This window comes from Conger conger, chromosome 2, assembly GCF_963514075.1.
Source record: "Conger conger chromosome 2, fConCon1.1, whole genome shotgun sequence".
Taxonomy (NCBI): domain Eukaryota; kingdom Metazoa; phylum Chordata; class Actinopteri; order Anguilliformes; family Congridae; genus Conger; species Conger conger.
Genome location: NC_083761.1, coordinates 77,167,045 through 77,189,187, shown reverse-complemented (window position 1 = coordinate 77,189,187; position 22,143 = coordinate 77,167,045). Strand labels below are relative to the sequence as shown.

At 40.4% G+C, this 22,143-nt stretch overlaps 2 protein-coding genes and 1 pseudogene across 3 annotated transcripts in view; all 3 read left to right on the top strand.

Annotated features, from left to right (window-relative positions):
- The window catches only part of LOC133112636 (apoptosis-associated speck-like protein containing a CARD), a 38,102-nt gene extending 27,193 nt beyond the window's left edge, over positions 1–10,909 (top strand). The window contains exons 1-3 of one of the 2 annotated variants that reach the window (XM_061222904.1): positions 8,094–8,213; positions 9,955–9,996; positions 10,416–10,909. In XM_061222904.1, the coding sequence (XP_061078888.1) occupies positions 8,189–8,213; positions 9,955–9,996; positions 10,416–10,684 (336 nt within the window). In that variant the 5' untranslated portion in view covers positions 8,094–8,188 and the 3' untranslated portion in view covers positions 10,685–10,909. Of the gene's footprint in view, positions 1–8,093; positions 8,214–9,954; positions 9,997–10,415 lie in introns of those variants that run through there. The other variant, XM_061222902.1, reaches the window with a different exon arrangement.
- The window catches only part of LOC133112120 (NACHT, LRR and PYD domains-containing protein 12-like), a 107,344-nt pseudogene that overhangs the window by 65,588 nt on the left and 19,613 nt on the right, over positions 1–22,143 (top strand).
- On the top strand, positions 365–2,925 carry LOC133112579 (stonustoxin subunit beta-like). The gene is made up of 2 exons (XM_061222899.1): positions 365–655; positions 1,027–2,925. Exons 1-2 carry the CDS (start codon positions 556–558, stop codon positions 1,578–1,580), a joined length of 654 nt encoding a protein of 217 aa, XP_061078883.1. The 5' UTR covers positions 365–555; the 3' UTR covers positions 1,581–2,925.

Genomic DNA, 22,143 nt, shown 5'->3' with positions numbered 1-22,143 from the left:
ATGTTATACAGGTGCCTAAGACTTTTGCGCAGTAAAATATATATATTATATATTATATATATTATTCTGTAAACATTCAACATTGTTGAATGTTTACTGAATAATACATTGTTTGATCATGTTGATATAATTATTTGTGTTTCCTCTTTTCTCCTCTCTACAGGCTGTCAGGCTGTCAGGTGACTGAGAGAGGCTGTGCTTCTCTGGCTTCTGCTCTGTCTTCAAACCCCTCACACCTGAGGGACCTGGAACTGAGCTACAATCACCCAGGGGAGTCAGGAGTGAGAGCGCTCTCTGCTACACTGGAGGACCCCAGCTGTAGACTGGAGAAACTGAAGTAGGTACAGAGACGGAAATGGTGCAAGAGAGGCTTCTGTAGCGCTCCTCTTTGGTTAAAACCCCTCCCTCTGCATTCTGGTGCATATCCAGTGTAGTGGAGATGGTAAAACTACTGAGATGTTTAAGATACTACCACATGCTTTCAGCTGATCAGTAAAGTCCTGATTTTGTGGAGCTCTCCCATTGTCACAGAGCTCAGTTTCTGCACAGCCCTACATGCACAGGCAGTCTGTGTGTCTCAGAGTCTGTCTGTCCTTCTGTCCCTACAGCGTTGACCATGGAGGAGAGAACAGGCTCAAACCAGGACTGAGGAAATGTAAGTCTGTCTGCACTGAATGCTTTAAATCTGAGAGAGCAGAGGGAAGAGTGTTTGTGCTGTTATACTGCCCTCTACTGTACACTTTTGCTCTCCTGTCCTTCTCTTTCTCCATCAGTGGAGTTCAGTGACATCATCTCTATTTTGCTCTTTCTCTTTCTCTCCCTCACATGCACACAAACACACACACTCAGAAAAAAAGCTACAAATAGAAGTGCCTAAAAAACACACATGATTGTCCTGGGGAGGAACCCTATGGTTCCATAATTGTAGCCAGCAATACATGTATATAATTAATCTGCTTGGAAAACTCCCAGTTCAGATCCACTATGTTGTCACAGAGATGTTTCTCCTGACCTCCTCATCTGCAGATGCCTGTCAGCTCACACTGGACCCCAACACGGCGCATAAGGAGCTCATTCTCTCTGAGGGGAACAGGAAAGTGACTCGATCAGAGGGGAAAGAGGAACCTTATCCTGATCACCCAGAGCGATTTGACTTCTGTCCCCAAGTGCTGTGCAGAGAAGGTCTTACTGGGCGCTGCTACTGGGAGGTGGAATGGACCAGGGGAGACCATTACTTTGAACGGACTGCAATTGGAGTCGCATATCAAGGAATCTGCAGGAAAGGTTCAGTGTTCAGTGTGGATTCCCTTGGACGCAGTAACAAGTCCTGGATTCTGGAATTGGATACAATCGTTTGTTACCCCTGGCACAATGGGAAGTGGCGTCCCGTATGCGTGCCCTCCAGTAGGTCCTGCAGAGTTGGGGTGTACCTGGACTGGCCAGCCGGCATTCTGTCCTTCTACGGGATCTCTGACACACTGACCCACCTGCACACTTTCCACACCACCTTCACTGAACCTGTCTATCCTGCATTTAGAGTTACTCCAGATTCCTCAGTGTCCCTGTGCATGCTGGGATAGGCACCTGAGTCTGATATTATTCTGTTTGGTTGATTGTTGTTCATTATTTTCATATTTTCTGTGTATCTGATTTTCTTTATTTCAGGAGGACCAAATGGTTTTAAGTGATACATCATGCCTGCTTACAAGCTCACATTATTATCAATAAGGCTCTTGCACTTGCTCCTGTTCTGGCATTGTAGGCTCTCAAATTTCATAACTTGACTGGTTCTGGGCTGTAGGGAACTAGCACCCTCTTGATTCCACCAGACCAGTTTTGCCTGGTCCTGCCCTAGGGTCCCATTAATTATGCATGGGACAGGAAAAGGGGTCTGTCCCCCTCTTTCCAACATATAGAAGTGAGGCCTATTGAGAATTATGGGTCCTTTCTGTTCTTGGTGGTATGGGTTCTGCTGGTTTTTGTTCTTTAGTCTTTGTCACATTTTTGTAATAACTGTGGGAGAAAAAAGAAGATTTGTCTCCTTTCATTCAATTCTTAATGTTCATGTCTGTACTCTGTAGCATTCAACATTAGTTAAAGTAACGCATTAACTTGTTATTGAGCCTTACAATTAATTTGCAAATGAAATTACTTCCAATATATTATTCTGCACTTTGGATAAGTGAGGAGTTTTCAGGAGTTCCACTTGTGTTTGGTATTCAATGTGCCAAATATTGAATGAGGGTGTTAACTGCTAAGACCACTTGATTCAGGGACCAGTTTAAAAGAAGTTCACACAGCATCGAGGACAAATAACCGGTTGTAATAGTGTATAGTATTCCATTCTGTTCATGTAAAGTCACAAAAGAAAGCAGCATACTGGTTCAAAACCATTTTTACAACTAAACCAAAATATGGCAGATATTAATGAGTGCTCAGATTGTTTACTACTAAAACTAAAAGTGCTTATTTGTACCTCAGAACAAAAATATGGCAGGTTCCAGAACATTCTCAGATTGTATGTGAATGAACATATACAGATATGTGATATTTGTACGTAATGATTTAAGGACATTCCAACCTGTTGTGTGATTGTGGGAGGAGCTAGGATTTTTCAGCAGGAAACGGGAGCGTGTCATTTGCGGAAGTATTTTTTTCCAGAATGAGTGACGTATAAATGATCAACCTGTGGTTTTGTACAAAAGATTTAAATGCAGTTTCCTTTTTGATGCTGTTACTAATTGCTCATTATAAAGTGTGTAGGTGTTTGCCCATTTTCCATGGTTTGCTGTTGGAGTACAGTACAGAAATAGAATATTTATATTGAAAGCTTGAATTGCCATGAATTATAATGATAGTCTTGTTTGTATTTGATTGTTACCTAATGTAAACTGTTACTGTAACAAATAAATATCTTTATTTTAATTGTTTGACTACCTGCATGTAAAGCATGTCTTGAAAACGTGCAACTCTTTCCTTGATCACCTTTGCGATTAAGAATGAGATTGCAGTTCCGTCACAAATAAGTGTTCACAACAAATCATGTTATGGAAGTATATTATTTTTTAGTGCTAACTGAAAAGCAATATGTTTTTAATTTCAGTGTCCATATGCATGTGCAATAATATGAGACAATTCAAAATGAAGCTAATGTTGGATAACTATTCGCAGCTCCCGATTCAAAATCACCAGCCCACCTTCAATGCATGAATCATTGCATTTTCACTTAGCCATTGCCCACGGTGGCAGTTCTCTTTGAGTTCTCAGAAGTGGAGGTGTCAGAGCCACCAAGATATAGGCCTACACTCAGTGACCAGTTCACCAACTTGTTAAAGGAGTAACATGGTGGTTGAAAGTGACACTTGCCACTAATCTGGCACACAGTGGATAGGGATTTTTACAATTCTTAAAAGGGAGGATAAGCCAGATCCTACAGTCCGTTTACATAAGACACTGCTAGTGTAACCGGGTCGAACTTTGTCTCGCCTCGGTGCAGGAGGAGTGCAGTGACAATCAGGACACGGGATGTGCTTTTCCCAGGTTTATTCTTCTATTGCAAAACAAAATGGATTCTGGCGGCCAATATAACGGTTAACTAACGTTACCAATTAAATATACAAGTGGACAAGTGATCGCATAGATTTCGATGACAAATAGTTACAGTTCTAAGAATTATATCCGGGAAAGCATTTTCTTATTTCCATAGAACGTTAGGTACAAAAAGTTATTCCAGCGTAACACAACTCTGCCGGCATGGGATTAGCTAGGCTATGAACCACATTCTTGGCTCGGAAAACTCGTATTGTGCTACGTACCTGGATAGACGAAATAGTATGTAAACACAGTGTTCATGTGACAGGCGAACTGTGTGTATTCTCTCTGAATGAAAAGCGATCTTACTTTTAAAGTAAATACATCGTCAGACTACGTTCTAGCTTCATTAATGGTTATAATGCAATGACATTTTCATCATTAGGCAAAGTATTTCACATCAAGCATAATATTTTAACGAGAGCATGCCAGATCCGGGCGGCACGGATGGTGCAGTGGGTAGCACTGCCGCCTCACAGCAAGGAGGTCCTGGGTTCGAATCCCCGTCGGCCGGGGCCTCTCTGTGCAGAGTTTGCATGTTCTCCCCGTGTCTGCGTGGGTTTCCTCTGGGTACTTTGGTTTCCTCCCACAGTCCAAAGACATGCAGGTTAGGCCGATTGGAGAGTCTAAATTGCCCGTAGGCATGAGTGTGTGAGTGAATGGTGCGTGTGCCCTGCGATGGACTGGCGACCTGTCCAGGGTGTATTCCTGCCTTTCGCCCAATGTATGCTGGGATAGGCTCCAGCCCCCCTGCGACCCTGATCGGGATAAGCGGGTTCAGATAATGGATAATGGATAATGGATGCCAGATCCGTACCTACTATTGCAATGTAAAATGGATTCTGGCGGGCACATAGAGCAAAGCTGATCTAGCAGTCTAACTAAGCACAGATCATCTGTCACATAAAGCCAGCAGAGGGCGCTGTATAACCATTTACATACAACTGAAGATACCCTTGGTAAAATCATTTTATAGGAATGTATGCTTGTACAATATTTTGGAGAAAGTCATTAACTTGTGGTGTTATTTAAAACTCTGTTACACTATCTTTTATTTCTGTACGTTATGGACAAGTTATATGCAGCATACTAGCTGTTTCAGCGATCCTGCCAGCAAGCTAGCAAGTTCTTTACAGAACACTGGAGTACATTTGTAATTAAGATTACGAATATGATATTGACTACAATAGTTTGGTTACCTAGAGCTAGTTGTGTTTGGATTAATGGGGAAGAAATGGGATCTACGTAACTTTGATCATGGAATTATTGTTGGTGCCAAACAGGGTGGTAAACAGGAAACCGCTGATTTAATTGAACGTGTGGTTCTGCCATTGTGTTCTTGAAAACTAGGAAACTTGAATAGAACATTGTTCACAAGAACTCTGTAGCTTAAAGTCTGAACTTCTGTACGGAGAAGCATAGAGTATTTACGTGGCCCGATGCACCCATCCTCCGCAGCTAAAAGCGAAAGTAAAAACAAGCTTTCTGTGTCGGATGATCGTGGAAGGAACAGCATAACGAATGTTTAAGAAATTGAGAATTCAACCAGTAAGTTAAACGCTTGCATTAAGGAAAATTCTACTGTAAATGCAGAAATTCTACTGTGAAGATGCTTTGATTAGTTATATGTGAAGGATAGCTCTATTTTGTACAGGATGCATATGTTTGACATAGCATAACAGGAAATAGGACTAATCACACACGTTTGCACGCACACACACATTTGTGAATGTTTGATTGGCAAAGATAGTTTTACATTCTTTTTTTTTTTTTTTTAAAGGACATCCTAGTTTAGATAGTCTAAATTGCCCGTTGGTATGAGTGTGTGCGTGAATGGTGTGTGTGCCCTGCGATGGACTGGCGACCTGTCCAGGGTGTATTCCTGCCTTTCGCCCAATGTATGCTGGGATGGGCTCCAGCGACCCTGCGACCCTGTTCATTATAAGCGGGTTAGGATAATGAATGAATGAAAGAATGAATGAAAGAATTAATGAATGAATGAATAGTTTAGATAAAAAAGGTTCTGATGACATGTCGACTACAGTGGCTGGGGTTCCGACAATTGTAGGTGTAATGTTTTAACAACACATTACACCTATATGGTTCAAATCCATGTACTCTCTCTTGAAATACTCCTTCAAGTTTACTAACCAAGATGTACAAACACGAAATAATTTTGTTCTGAATATTGGGTCAATACTTAAATGATCAAAATGGACCTTTTTACTGAGATCTATAGATTTAAAGTATTTTAAATGTATTGCCTAAATCTGCTGTCACTTTTAATGGGGAGGAGCATATTATGCAGGCTCTTACTGATCTGGAATCAGCCTCTCTCCCTCCCTTACAGCTCAGCCCAGGGGCAGTACTGTGGACCACAGAGAGCAGCAGCCTGCTGATCTGAGATCAGTGACACCTGTAGTGCTGTGGTGCTGTAGCACCACAGTTATTTGGGTGTTCTGGAAACATTAATTTAACATTAAAAACACTTATTCTTCGCCTCCATCACCTCAACTATGTCATATGTGACAAAAAAAACACAAAGGAATTAATACGCCAGTCAAAATGAACACAAAATGCTTTTTATTTTGTTCTGTTTTTTACAAAATAAGTTAGGCTTGATAGCTAAGTTTGTGCATTGCCATCGCCTATCGGTCTAAGGACGAGCCAATGACCAGCTCCCAGGGTATCAAAAGAAAAAATGTGAGCCGCTGAACTGGAAGGTGTGGCCTTATACACCAGCCCATCACAAACTGGCCAATAAGGGTTTGTGACACACACCAACAGTGGAATTGTTTTTGTAATCTATATCATAATAAGCACAATACCTCAGGAGCGAAACAGAAGCCCACCAACCCTGAGATGGAGCTGGGAGGTAAACAGGTGTCAAATGATATTTGAGTCAGTCATTGAAAATCGAAGCATTTATTACCATTGGAAGTCAAGCATTTAATGATGCAAACAGGGCAGGGTTTGATTATGTGAGCACATCAGGTTCCTGCCACGTTTTCCTGTTTTGGTGTAAGATTATCTCACTCAGCTAGCTAAATTCTGACTAACTCACTCTTGCTACCTGACTAAGCAGGAGAAGAGTTTCTTCATCTGTGAAAAATGTTTGCTTTCATTAAATATAACTCCACCACTCCTCACACCACTCTGATGCTGCTGTTCTGGTTTCAGTTTGATTTCTAGTAAGAATAACATCTGGTTCACTGTGCCTTTTTTGCATGTGCAGTTTTAAAAATCCGAAAAAATCCAAGTAATATGTTTACATACACCAATAATTGGAAAGATTGGGCAAAATGGTGATGGTTCTGCATGATGTGATTAAGTCCATACCACAATCATGGAAAATTGACTGTTTACATGTGCATATACAGTGACTTCAGAAAGTATTCAGACTCCTTCACTTTTTGCGTACTTTATCACTTTACTGTGTTGTAGATTTTATTTTAAATGGATAAAATAGCTATTTTTGCCCATGAATCTACACTCAATACCCCAAAATGACATAGTGAAAACAAATCAAAAATTGAAATCTCTCATTTACATAAGTATTCAGTATTAAGTATTTCTGTGGCACTCCAAATTATGGTGGCAAATGTAATTAATTGGACACAGTTTATAAAGGCACACATCTGTGTCTATAAGGTCCCACAATTCACACTATCAGGACAAAAACCAAACCATCAAGTCCAAGAAACTCTCTGTCGAACTGCAATGTGTCAAGGCAAAGATCAGGGCAAGGGTATGAAACCATTTCTAAAGCTTAGTGTTCCCAGGAGCACAGTGGCCTCAATAATTGTGAAATAGAAGAACTTTGGAACCACCAGGACTCTTCCTCGAGTTCCTCCAGACAAACTGAGTAACCGGAGTGGCAAAACCAGAGGACTGGTGATTGAGGGAGCATATGTTCCGACTTGTTGGCGCCAGGATTGCACTTTTTAGGATTGCACTTTTTAGGATTGCACCCAGACCATAAGCGATCGGATCTGGTCCAAAGTCAGTCAGTACCGGCACAGTTTCACAGTTTAATTATGCGATGCAGTATGCATGATACTGCACAAAAGCCATCTGCTTAGTATCCAAAATAATACATCAGCTATGAATAGCATTAATAAACGTTTTTATCATCCAAAGCTTCATTTCTTAAGAAATTGTAAGCTATGAGACATTGATGTTAAAGTTAAATTACATTGTATATAATGTAACATTTGTTAAAATTAAACTTTAATGCAATTAAGACAACACCTGAAATATATTATTGCAGTCACGTTTCAATATACTACATACAAAATAAAATGACGCGATGTACGTTGTCGTCTTTGCCAAACCATTAATCACTTTTATTGCATAGCCTAGCTGACTATATTACAGAAAATTAAAAGACCAAATGATTAGTTAAATATTATCTGTGATATCCTAACTATTCAGCTGGTCCACACCTGCTGACGGCATTAACTTTTTGGCTCGTTCGTTCATTCGTTCAATGGCTCTTTTGGCTCACTCGTTCGTTCAGTCATTCAATGGCTAGTTCACCGGCTCAGTGGCTCTTTCGTTCGTTCACTCCTTCCGGTCATTCATTCACCCGCTCAGTATGGCTCCACGGCTCGCTGACGTAGGTATGTTCGGTTGTTCATTTGTGGTTGTTTGATAGGCTTACCGAAATGCCAATTAGCTTAATCACACAATGCTGTCCTGATACGTAGCAATTGGACACTGTGCAAGTCACTAAAATAAGAGCCAAACGAAGGAATATGTTTGTTCATTTGAAAGATTTGTTCGAAAAGATTTGTTCGCTCGCGAACTTCGCATCACTACCAGACGCTCACCTAGGCTCATTTGACTATGCAGGAGACTAACAAATGCGCCTAAATGCACATACGACTCCAAAGGTTAACATTCAGCACCCTGGGTGGTCTCACACGACCATGCATTTCATCTCGGTGAACTCAACGCAATTATTTATCCTGTCTTATGGGCAGGAACGGTAACTCCACACTCGCATATATATCCTTAGTGTAATACATATAAACAAACAGGCACTAAGGGAACGATAAGCGTAAGTACCTTGGCCGAAGGCTTATGCGCAGGGGTCTCCAGTACGGATGTTACCTCCGACAGTGGCGAATAGTGACTTAGTGCTGTATATCCAATGACAGACAAAGACAACGACAATCACGAACACAAATGCGTTTAGAAAGTGACGAAGTGAAACACCTTGCTATTGACGCTTGCTCCAAAACTGAAGAACTGCAGAAAAGGGGTGCAATAAGCTCAAAACCCTAACCCTTGGCCTAGATAGTAGGCAGCTGCAAACAGGGTCTCAGACTCCCAGAGGAATCCCGTCATCCCACGGTCCTGTGTCTAACATTTGTACACCAAAATAAAACATGAAAGTGAAGATGTGATAGACTTTCCTCACTACCCTAAGTTGATGGAGAATTGCTATTACATTACATTACGTGGCATTTAGCAGACGCTCTTATCCAGAGCGACGTACAACAAAGTGCAAATCAAACACAAGAACAAGTGCAAAAGTGCTATATGTTTAGATCCCATAGACTCTGTCATAACAAGCCATTAAGAATGGTCAGTCACACTTCACATGATGCACAAATGGAAAATAAAATAACGTGCTATGGGGATTGCAATAAACAAGCCCTGATTGAAAGAGAAACAGGGCTTAAATAGCCAGGCACGTAGACCTTGATGAGTAATCAAACCCCGCGCGGCAGACAATTAGAATCAGTTGTCAGCATGAGGGAATTGATTACATAATCTCCACTCATTGCCAAACTGAAATTAATGACCGAAATAGGCAGGAATATGACTAGTGGTAGTGCAAAAAGGTAGTGCCTGGAAAACCTCCCAGAGACAACCCCAGAACCACGACACTGCAGGTAAAAGTGTTATCTACTATTAACCTCGTCGTGATACAGTGTATATGTGAAGGAAGTTGGATATTTTAGGTTCTGTGACCAGCCATGGTAGATAGCCTGCATGGGCATTTGGTTGCGGTCGAAAGCAAAAAAAAGCACACTCAAGTAACTCAAGTTCCTTTTTCTGAGAGTGCAGTACTCTCGTAGATATCAGCCTCTATTAAATGCACTTGCCATATTAAGTGTGGCTTGTCATTAGAATTTTTAAGTGTGTAAAATATCCTTCAAATATACTCCTGGGGCCAGTCGAAAACGTACACTAAAACTGAGAATAATATAAATATATTTCTTAAACCCCAGAAATAGAATGTATATCTTGAAAGACTTTAGGCATAATTGAAGAATTTAGCTAACGGGAATGTTTCCGCTGACGGGTAGCATGTTATTACTCAGTGTGTTAATGCAGTACATTGTTTCACAGGACTGCAAGGAAGCAGCGGATCGGCAACTCCGGAAAATTCAGGTAAAATTTTATCTGGTCGTGATAGATTGTATGTGTGAAGGAAAAAGGATATTTTAAGTTATCTGACCAGCCAGTTAACAACGCTAGGTAGCCTGTATTCAGGGTGTTTTAATATAAAAATAAATAAAAAAGCATATAAATAGAAATATATCTTGAAAGACGGAAATTGTTAGCCACATTGTGCACTCACAGTGTAACTTAAATACATGGTGAAGACCAATGAACTACTCCAGAAAGAAAATCTGAATGTTTTGGTGCAGTCAGTCACTGTGAAAAAATGGTGACGTGTTTTCAATGTCATACACCGTGCCTGTGTGCTGCCTTCTCCATTCTTGCTTACGACTCCTTCCAAATCCCACCTCCTCCCCACATCTCTCCCATGTCTCTCCGTCTCCTTCTGCCCCTGTCCCTCTGTACAGAAAAGCACTTCATTGACCTCCACCGCACAGCCCTGATCGAGAGAGTCAGCAACGTGACCGCCATCCTTGACCGACTCCTGGACCGCAGGGTCGTCACCCAAAGGGGGTATAACGAGATTCAGTCAGAAAGCACCAGTCAGAATAAGATGGGAAAACTCCTGAGCGGTCCCATTCATTCCGGTGGTAGAAGAGCTAAAGATGTGCTATTTGAGATCCTGGAGACACAAGAGCCCTTCCTCATGGAGGAACTGAAGGCACTCCGGAAGTGAAGAGCCTCTGGATCAGGAGAAGATGGGGGAAGACAGAATTCACAGGACAATTGTGTTGTGCGTTTTAAAGAAGAAATCAAGCAAAGCAATTCCTGTTTACTAAATTTACATTTATTTCAATAGATTATTAGATGCGCATGATTTTGAGAGCAAAAACAATGATTTTGTTTTGGCTACTTATGTTAGCTTACACAATCTGAAATAAAAAAATACATAATGCATGCAGATATTTTGTTCTGTTGCCTTTAGATTTCTTTACAACTATATTTAAAAAAACAGCCATGTGTTTTATTCTGTGTTATATTTTAAATATGTCCTTTATTAAAACCATGGCTCGTATTATTATTGTTAACAGCCCAACAAAAACATTATTAAGCTTTATCTGATAATTATGGATTCAAATATGAATTAGACTGAAGCAAAACATCAGGTGGGCATGCATGTACATATAATTGAATATGATTAAATTAACTTAAATGCATATCATTAAATAATGATATGACTGGGCCGTCATAAGATGTAAAACCTTTCAGCGCTACAGACTACCTTCAGACCTACTTACAGATGTGTTAAAAAAAAGCAGTACAACATCAGTAACCTGATGAATCACTGTTATTAGTAATAGTGATATTTCTGCATGAGAAACAATTTGCTTGTAGATGTAGTAGTGGTGACACAGCTCAGGCAGTAAGAGCAGTCGTCTGGCAGTCGGAGGGTTGCCGGTTCGATCCCCCGCCCGGGCTGTGTCGAAGTGTCCCTGAGCAAGACACCTAACCCCTAAATGCTCCTGACGAGCTGGTCAGCGCCTTGCATGGCAGCCAATCGCTGATGGTGTGTGTGTGAGTGTGTGTATGAATGGGTGAATGAGAAGCATTACTTGTATAAAGGCGCTATATAAATGCCAACCATTTAGTAGTGTAACAAAAAAACAACAGACCCAACATGACATGCACACTGTTTCTTCTGAGAGGACTCATTCATTGAAAGGGGAGTGTTCAAAATAATAACAGTGTGGAGTTTAATTGGATAATTCATTCATTCTGTGAAAAAAAGGCTTCCTATTTGTCCTTTATTTAGGAAGAAGGGAAGCAAATGTTTCACACATTGTTATAAAATATATTTCCTTCTGAATTGCTAATTAAAATGGGACATTCCAAACGTTGTTCGGAGGATCAACGCCATTTGATTAAAAAGTTGATTGGAGGGTGGAAAACATAAAGAAGTGCAGCAAATTATAGGATCCTCAGCTAAAATGATCTCAAATGCTTTAAAATGGCAACAAAAACCTGAAACACACGGAAGACAATTAGCAACTACGGATCAAAGAATTGTCAGAATGGCAAAGATTCAGCCATTCATGAGCTCCAGAAAGATCAAAGATCATCTACAATTACCTGTAAGTGCTGTTACAGTCAGAAGATGTGTGATCGAAGCTAAGCCATCAGCAAGAAGCCCCGTAAAGCACCATTGTTGAAAAAAACGGAATGTGCAGAATCCGTTCAAATTTGCCAAGGAACAAATCGATTGGCCCAATAAGAAATGGCGTAACATTCAATGGACTGGTGAGAGTACAATTGTTATTTTCCGGTCCAGTGGTCGTCGACAGTATGTCAGACAACCCCCGGGTACTGAATTCAAGCCACAGTATACTGTGTAGACAGTAAAGTATGGTGGCACAAAAATCATGGTATGGGGATGGTTTTCGAGTGTTGCATACATTAGTGTTGCTTAATGAAATGTAGACAGCACAGTGTTCGTTCCTAAATGTAATGTAACAAATGGTGCAGAGACTTTATTAACCTTCACGAATTACACACAATTTAATTCAGCTTCCATAAATTATTTTCAAATTGCAACATTGACTTCACATGTTTGTACCTTGGTTAAACACTGCCTGCTTTTCACATTCCTCAACCTTATCCACCGGGAATGAAGTTATATTACATTACATTATTGGCATTTGGCAGACGCTCTTATCCAGAGCGACGTACAACAAAGTGCATACCCATAACCAGGGATAAGTTCGCTGAAAGACCCTAGAGGGAAGTACAATTTCAACTGCTACCTGTACAACAAAGATAAGGACGAGGGCCAATTTGTTTTTTTGGGGGTTTTTTTTAACAAAGAAACAAACAACAGAGCAAAAGTGACCAAAGTTCCCGATCCAAACACTGCTTACCTAGCTAACTAAAAATACCGATACACAAAGCAAGTCACAGAGACAACAATTAAGGTTCACAGGGAGGTAGGGAGGGATGGGGAGAGGTGCTGCTTGAAGAGGTGTGTCTTCAGCTTGCGCTTGAAGGTGGGGAGAGATTCTACAGTTCTGACCTCAACGGGGAGTTCGTTCCACCACCGTGGAGCCAGAACAGACAGTAGTCGTGAGCGTGAGGTGGAGGTTCGGAGAGGGGGAGGTGCCAAGCGGCCTGTGGAGGCTGAACGAAGAGGTCTGGCAGGGGTGTAGGGTCTGATGATTGTTTGTAGATAAGCTGGGGAAGACCCCAAAGTTATTTGCAGTTGCAGGAAACTGCTGATCTAATCTCAAATTGAAGGTGTGGTTCTGTCATTGTGTTCTTGAAAACTAGGAAACTTGAATGGAACATTGGTCAAAAGAACTCTGAAGGATAAAGTATGAACTTGACTCTTCGTACGGAATAGCATAGAGTATTTACATGCATAGGTATAGAGCCCTACAATGGTCACTACGGCTTGAATCCACCCTTTGGGAAATATTGACCTGAATAATAGAAACAATTTCCTTGTAGAATTGTCCCATAATCATGTTTGTTGTGTCATTAGATTTGATCTCCAGGTCCATTTCACTATGGATAGGAAACCCTTCTGCCATCATTCTACTTAATAGTTATCTCACATTACAATTAAGGTATTTGGCTTTGTCCCCCAACAGTTCACTCTTTACAATTTTATTTGATATTGAATTTAATTGTTTACTGCTGTTTGACAGTAAACAATAACATTATGGATATGTTACGGCCCCCTGCTCTGTGCTACTCATTCTGGTGTTACTTCACAGGTGCCTAGTGGGCGGAGTACCAGGTCGTTTGCGCAGTTGGGAGCACCTGTGACCAGATGTTAAAATGTGCCTGTCTCTTGGCTGAAGGAGGGTACTCTCTCCCCACATACCTGGCGGCACGGATGGTGCAGTGGGTAGCACTGCCGCCTCACAGCAAGGAGGTCCTGGGTTTGAATCCGCGTCGGCTGGGGCCTCTCTGTGTGGGGTTTGCATGTTCTCCCTGTGTCTGTGTGGGTTTCCTCCCACACAGTCCAAAGACATGCACTTTAGGCTGATTGGAGAGTCTAAATTGCCCATAGGTATGAGTGTGTGAGTGAATGGTGTGTGTGCCCTGCGATAGACTGGCGACCTGTCCAGGGTGTATTCCTGCCTTTCGCCCAATGTATGCTGGGATAGGCTCCAGCCCCCTGCGACCCTGATCAGGATAAGCGGGTTCATATAATGGATGGATGGATGGATGTCTAAGCCTTCATGGCACAGTGAATCAAACGGAGATACAAATTGGCAATACTATTAATGATGATGATATTTTAAACCCTAATGTGATAGCATGTTAATACAGGTGGCTACGACGTTGAGAAACAGACTTGCAGACACATTATCCAATTTACCTATCATTTTCCCACATAAAAAAAACGAACAACAAAATATGGGACATTCAAAATAATAATACATTACAGTAACTGATTGAACTACAGGCAATTTTATTAAAAATATTGTGGGAATACCTCAACAACATCCATATCATATAAAATACGTTATTCATTTAGCTCGGAACAGCGCCACGATATCAACTATATCTATCGATACTATAGATATAGAACTATCGTTGAGAACGAACGTTAAGGGAAGTTGAACTTGCCATTAATGTAATGAACTTAACTATCCGCGGATCGGGCGTAGCGAAAGCAAAAACAAGCTTCCTGTATCGGATGATCGCGGAAGGAAGAGCAGGTGTATGACGAATGTTTAAGAAATGGCGAATTCAACTGGTAAGTTAAACACTTATATTAAGGAAAATTCTACTGTAAATGCTGAAATTCTACTGTGAGTGAGCATAGCCTAGTTTAGATACAAAAGGTTATGACGACATGTCGACTACAGTGGCTGGTGTTGAGGCAATTGTAGGTGTAATGTTTTAACAACGCCACCACCTATATGGTTCAAATACATGTACTCTTGAAATACTCCTTTAAGTTTTCCAAGATGTACGAACACGAAATAATTTTGTTCTGAATATTGGCGATGAATGGTCAATAAGGACATTTTTACTGAGAAAAGTATTTGAAATGTATTGCCTAAATCTGCTGTCACTTCTAACAGGGTGGAACATATTATGCAGGCTCCTACTGATCTGGAGTAAGTTTAGTAGGCAGAAATTCCTTACCTTATGCGACAAAAAAAAGAAAAGAAAAGACACTTAGGCCTGGGTTTAATTTGTAAATCGGAAGAAAAAAGTCGCTTTCTCGCTTCTGATTTTTTCTCAAGCACTCGGATCAGGAATGCACGAATGATACACGGACGAGTCTGAACTTGATTCTCTTGATGTTGAGAAACATACAGAATTTCCGCCCATCTCCAAGCAGCTAAAATAAAAATGAACTGGCTGTATCATGGAAGGAACAGCAGGCGCATAAGGAACGATTAAGAAATGGAGAATTCCACCTTTGTTAAATGTATGCACACCAAATTTGTGTAAAATATTGTGTTGTGTAAGAGGATAGTTAATTTTATTTTTTTAAAGATTATTTCAGCTTTCGTGAATGTTTGATTGGCAAAGGATATTTTCTTTTTTTCACAAAAGGTTCCGTCGAAATGTCGACTTTACAGTGGCTGGTATAGGGGGAAGGGTGTAGTTATGTGGTAGGGTTAGGGTAACTTCCTGTTGTATTTTTGCTGATATGGGTTGTATACATGTACGCTTGAAACACTGCTTCGAGTTACCAACATGTACAATGTTATGAAAAAATTGTGTTCGGAATATTGCTGAACACTATATTTAGTTTTAAAATGAATCCAATGCGGAAATCATAATGGCATCTTAAGCGTTGAAGTATTTTAAATAATCATTTGACTCGATCTGTTTTCACTTCTAACAGGGGAGGGCCACAGTATGCAGGCTCCTACTGATCTGGGATCAGCCTCTCTCCCTCCCTCCCTCACAGCTCAGACCAAGGGCAGTACTGTGGACTACAGAGAGCAGCAGCCTGCTGGTCTGAGATCAGTGACTTGCCATTCTATCACAGCTCGGTCTGGAGACAATGCACCACAGTTCATTGGTTGTTCTGGAAACATTAATTTAAATGGTAAGGAAGGATTTATCATTTTTAATTTGTGATTCAAAAAACACTGATTCTTCCCCTCCATAACCTCAACTATTTCATACCAACAGTGGAATTGTTTTTGTAATCTGTATCATAACATGCACAATATACCTGTTACTTCAGGAGCCAAACAGGAGCTGTTGAGGAAATATTTTTAAATATTTTTTTACCAACATGTGCAATGTTATGAAAAAATTGTGTTTAGAATATTGCTGAACATTATATTTAGTTTTACAATGAATCCAATGCGGAAATCATATTGGCATCTTAAGCATTTCAAGTATTTAAACTAATTATTTGACTCAGATCTGTTTTTGCCAAACAGGTGTGAATGGTGTGTGTGCCCAACAGCTGTTGAGGAAATATTTTTGCCGCTTTTCCTCCTTGTCCCTTTTACGTGGGTGAAGTTGTATTTGCAGCAATGATGTTGAAGAAACACTCAGAGTCAATAGTTGTTAATTACAAATCTTTAGTTTAAAATAAAACTGATTCATCTGGGGGATTTGTGTGGTCTGTGCAAGACGCTTCAAGAGACCAGAGAATTCCAAAGTAACAGTAGGAAATATCCTAGCCTTTATACAATATAGCTAACCAATCATTTGTCATACAAACATCACATTGTCTCTCTTAACCTGCCTTAATATTTTCTGTCACTCTATGAAAGCTGAGCTGTCCTAACCCCTCATCTCTGCAATGAGTTAGGCCGCCTGGCCTGCAGACCAAATGAAAACATTTTGGAACTAATGTTATGCACAGCTCAATATGTTTGAACAGACACACAGTTTTAATAAATTATGCTGATTTATTAAAATTATCCTTTAAAGATTATGACTTGTTTATATTATCATTGTAGTACTAAACAGCATTTAAATCAAACTTCATCATTATTCTAAAATAAAAGCATTTTGATCAAACTTCAGCAGAGCCCACAAACCCTGAGATGGAGCTGGGAGGCACGCAGGTGTCAAATAATATTAAAATTCTGGGTTTTAAGTCAGTCATTGAAATTCGAAACATTTACTACAATTGGGAGTCAAGCATTTAATAATGCAAACAGGGCAGGGTCTGATTATGAATGGTGAGCACATCAGGTTCCTGCCACGTTTTCCTGTTTTGGTATAAGATTCTCACTCAGCTAGCTAAATTCTGAATAACCCCTCTTGCAACCTGACTAAGCAGGAGGAGAGTTTCTTCATCTGTCAAAAATTATATCTATATATATATATATATATATATATGATAAATATCACTCCACTACTCCTCACACCACTCTGGTGTTGCTGTTCTGGTTTCAGTTTGATTTCTTGTAAGAATAACATCTGCCTGGTCCCTTTTTTTGCATGTGTAGTTTTAAAATGCCAAAATAAATCCAACTAATATGTTTACACACATCAATAATTGGAAAGATTGGGCAAAATGGTGATTAATGGGATTCTGCTTGATATGATTAAGTCCATACCACAATCATGGAAAATTGACTGTTTACATGACGTGAGATGAATATTGCCTGAATTGGGCCATGGTTGGATAGTTCCTGTGCATATACAGTGACTTCAGAAAGTATTCAGACTCCTTCACTTTTTGCGCAATTCGTCACTTTACTGTGTTGTAGATTTTATTTTAAATGGATTAAATTGATATTTTTGCCCATCAATCTACACTCAATAACCCATAATGACGAAGTTAAAACAAATCAAGAATTGAAATCTCTCATATACATATGTATTCAGTATTAAGTATTTTGGTGGCACTCAAAATTGTGGTGGCAAATTGGCAAATTTAATTGATTGGACAGAGTTTAGAAAGGCACACACCTGTGTCTATAAGGTCCCACAATTCACACTGTCAGGACAAAAACCAAACCATCAAGTCCAAGGAACTGTCTGTTGAACTCAGCAATGTGTCAAGGCATAGATCAGGGCAAGGGCATGAAACCATTTCTAAAGCTTTGTGTTCCCAGGAGCACAGTGGCCTCAATAATTGTGAAATAGAAGAACTTTGGAACCACCAGGACTCTTCCTCGAATTCCTCCAGACAAACTGAGTAACCGGAGTGGCAAAACCAGAGGACTGGTGATTGAGGGAGCATATGTTCCGACTCGTTGGCGCCAGGATTGCACTTTTTAGGATTGCACCCAGACCATAAGCGATCGGATCTGGTCCAAAGTCAGTCAGTACCGGCACAGTTTCTGTTTAATTATGCGATGCAGTATGCATGATACTGCACAAAAGCCATCTGCTTAGTATCCAAAATAATACATCAGCTATGAATAGCATTAATAAACCTTTTTATCATCCAAAGCTTCATTTCTTAAGAAATTGTAAGCTATGAGACATTGATGTTAAAGTTAAATTACATTGTATATAATGTAACATTAGTTAAAATTAAACTTTAATGCAATTAAGACAAAACCTGAAATATATTATTGCAGTCACGTTTCAATATACTACATACAAAATAAAATGACACGATGTACGTTGTGGTCTTTGCAAAACCATTAATCACTTTTATTGCATAGCCTAGCTGACTATATTACAGAAAATTAAAAGACAAAATGATTAGTTAAATATTATCTGTGATATCCTAACTATTCAGCTGGTCCACACCTGCTGACGGCATTAACTTTTTGGCTCGTTCGTTCATTCGTTCAATGGCTCTTTTGGCTCACTCGTTCGTTCAGTCATTCAATGGCTTTTTTGGCTCACTCGTTCAATGGCTGATTTGGCTATTCGTTCACAAACTAGTTCACCGGCTCAGTGGTTCTTTCGTTCGTTCACTCCTTTCGGTCATTCATTCACCCGCTCAGTACGGCTCCACGGCTGACGTAGGTATGTTCGGTTGTTCATTTGTGGTTGTTTGATAGGCTTACCGAAATGCCAATTAGCTTAATCACACAATGCTGTCCTGATACGTAGGCATTGGACACTGTGCAAGTCACTAAAATAAGAGCCAAACAAAGGAATATGTTTGTTCATTTGAAAGATTTGTTCGAAAAGATTTGTTCGCTCGCGAACTTCGCATCACTACCAGACGCTCACCTAGGCTCATTTGACTATGCAGTAGACTAACAAATGCGCCAACTAAATGCACATACGACTCCAAAGGTTAACACTCAGCACCCTGGGTGGTCTCACACGACCATGCATTTCATCTCGGTGAACCCAACGCAATTATTTATCCCGTCTTATGGGCAGGAACGGTAACTCCACACTCGCATATATATCCTTAGTGTAATACATATAAACAAACAGGCACTAAGGGAACGATAAGCATAAGTACCTTGGCCTAAGGCTTATGCAAAAGTGCGCAGGGGTCTCCAGTACGGATGTTACCTCCGACAAATAGCGAATAGTGACTTAGTGCTGTATATCCAATGACAGACAAAGACAACGACAATCACGAACACAAATGCATTTAGAAAGTGACGAAGCGAAACACCTTGCTATTGACGCTTGCTCCAAAACTGAAGAACTGCAGAAAAGGGGTGCAATAAGCTCAAAACTCTAACCCTTGGCCTAGATAGTAGGCAGCTGCAAACGGGGTCTCAGACTCCCAGAGGAATCCCCTCATCCCACGATCCTGTGTCTAACATTTGTACACCAAAATAAAACATGAAAGTGAAGATGTGATAGACTTTCCTCACTACCCTAAGTTGATGGAGAATTGCTATTACATTACATTACGTGGCATTTAGCAGACGCTCTTATCCAGAGCGACGTACAACAAAGTGCAAATCAAACACAAGAACAAGTGCAAAAGTGCTATATGTTTAGATCCCATAGACTCTGTCATAACAAGCCATTAAGAATGGTCAGTCACACTTCACAGGAAAATAAAATAACGTGCTATGGGGATTGCAATAAACAAGCCCTGATTAAAAGAGAAACAGGGCTTAAATAACCAGGCACATAGACCTTGATGAGTAATCAAACCCCACGCGGCAGACAATTCGAATCAGTTGTCAGCATGAGGGCATTGATGACATAATCGCCACTCATTGCCAAACTGAAATTAATGACCGAAATAGGCAGGAATACGACTAGCGGTAGTGCAAAAAGGTAGTGCCTGGAAAACCTCCCAGAGTCAACCCCAGAACCACGACACTGCAGGTAAAAGTGTTATCTACTTTTAACCTAGTCGTGATACAGTGTATATGTGAAGGAAGTTGGATATTTTAGGTTCTGTGACCAGCCACGGTAGGTAGCCTGCATGGGCATTTGGTTGCGGTCGAAAGCAAAAAAAGCACACTCAAGAAACTCAAGTTCCTTTTTCTGAGAGTGCAGTACTGTCGTAGATATCAGCTTCTATTAAATGCACTTGCCATATTAAGTGTGGCTTGTCATTAGAATTTTTAAGTGTGTAAAATATCCTTCAAATATACTCCTGGGGCCAGTCGAAAACGTACACTAAAACTGAGAATAATATAAATATATTTCTTAAACCCCAGAAATAGAATGTATATCTTGAAAGACTTTAGGCATAATTGAAGAATTTAGCTAATGGGAATGTTTCCGCTGACGGGTAGCATGTTATTACTCAGTGTGTTAATGCAGAACATTGTTTCACAGGACTGCAAGGAAGCGGCGGATCAGCAACTCCGGAAAATTCAGGTAAAATTTTATCTGGTCGTGATAGATTGTATGTGTGAAGGAAGAAGGATATTTTAAGTTATCTGACCAGCCAGTTAACAACGGTAGGTAGCCTGTATGGGCATTCAGGGTGTTTTAATATAAAAATAAATAAAAAAACATATAAATAGAAATATATCTTGAAAGACGGAAACTCAGTATGCACTCACAGTGTAACTTAAATACATGGTCAAGACCAATGAACTGCCCCAGAAAGAAAATCTGAATGTTTTGGTGCACAGTCAGTCACTGTGAAAAAATGGTGACGTGTTTTCAATGTCATACACCGTGCCTGTGTGCTGCCTCCTCCATTCTTGCTCACGACTCCTTCCAAATCCCACCTCCTCCCCACATCTCTCCCATGTCTCTCCGTCTCCCTCCGCCCCTGTCCCTCCGTACAGAAAAGCACTTCATTGACCTCCACCGCACAGCCCTGATCGAGAGAGCCTGCAACGTGACCGCCATCCTCGACCGACTCCTGGATCGCACGGTCGTCACCCATAGGGGGTATGACGAGATTCAGTCAGAAAGCACCAGTCAGAATAAGATGAGAAAACTCCTGAGCGGTCCCATTCATTCCGGTGGTAGAAGAGCTAAAGATGTGCTGTTTGAGATCCTGGAGACACAAGAGCCCTTCCTCATGGAGGAACTGAAGGCACTCCGGAAGTGAAGAGTCTGGATCAGGAGAAGATGGGGGAAGGCAGAATTCACAGGACAATTGTGTTGTGCGTTTTAAAGAAGAAATCAAGCAAAGCAATTCCTGTTTACTAAATTTACATTTATTTCAATAGATTATTAGATGCGCATGATTTTGAGAGCCAAAACAATGATTTTGTTTTGGCTACTTATGTTAGCTTACACAATCTGAAATAAAAAAATACATAATGCATGCAGATATTTTGTTCTGTTGCCTTTAGATTTCTTTACAACTATATTTAAAAAAACAGCCATGTGTTTTATTCTGTGTTATATTTTAAATATGTCCTTTATTAAAACCATGGCTCGTATTATTATTGTTAACAGCCCAACAAAAACATTATTAAGCTTTATCTGATAATTATGGATTCAAATATGAATTAGACTGAAGCAAAACATCAGGTGGGCATGCATGTACATATAATTGAATATGATTAAATTAACTTAAATGCATATCATTAAATAATGATATGACTGGGCCGTCATAAGATGCAATGTAAAACCTTTCAGCGCTATAGACTACCTTCAGACCTACTTACAGATGTGTTAAAAAGGCAGTACAACATCAGTAACCTGATGAATCACTGTTATTAGTAATAGTGATATTTCTGCATGTAGATATTTTTGCTTGTAGATGTAGTAGTGGTGACACAGCTCAGGCAGTAAGAGCAGTCGTCTGGCAGTTGGAGGGTTGCCGGTTCGATCCCCCGCCCGGGCTGTGTCGAAGTGTCCCTGAGCAAGACACCTAACCCCTAAATGCTCCTGACGAGCTGATCG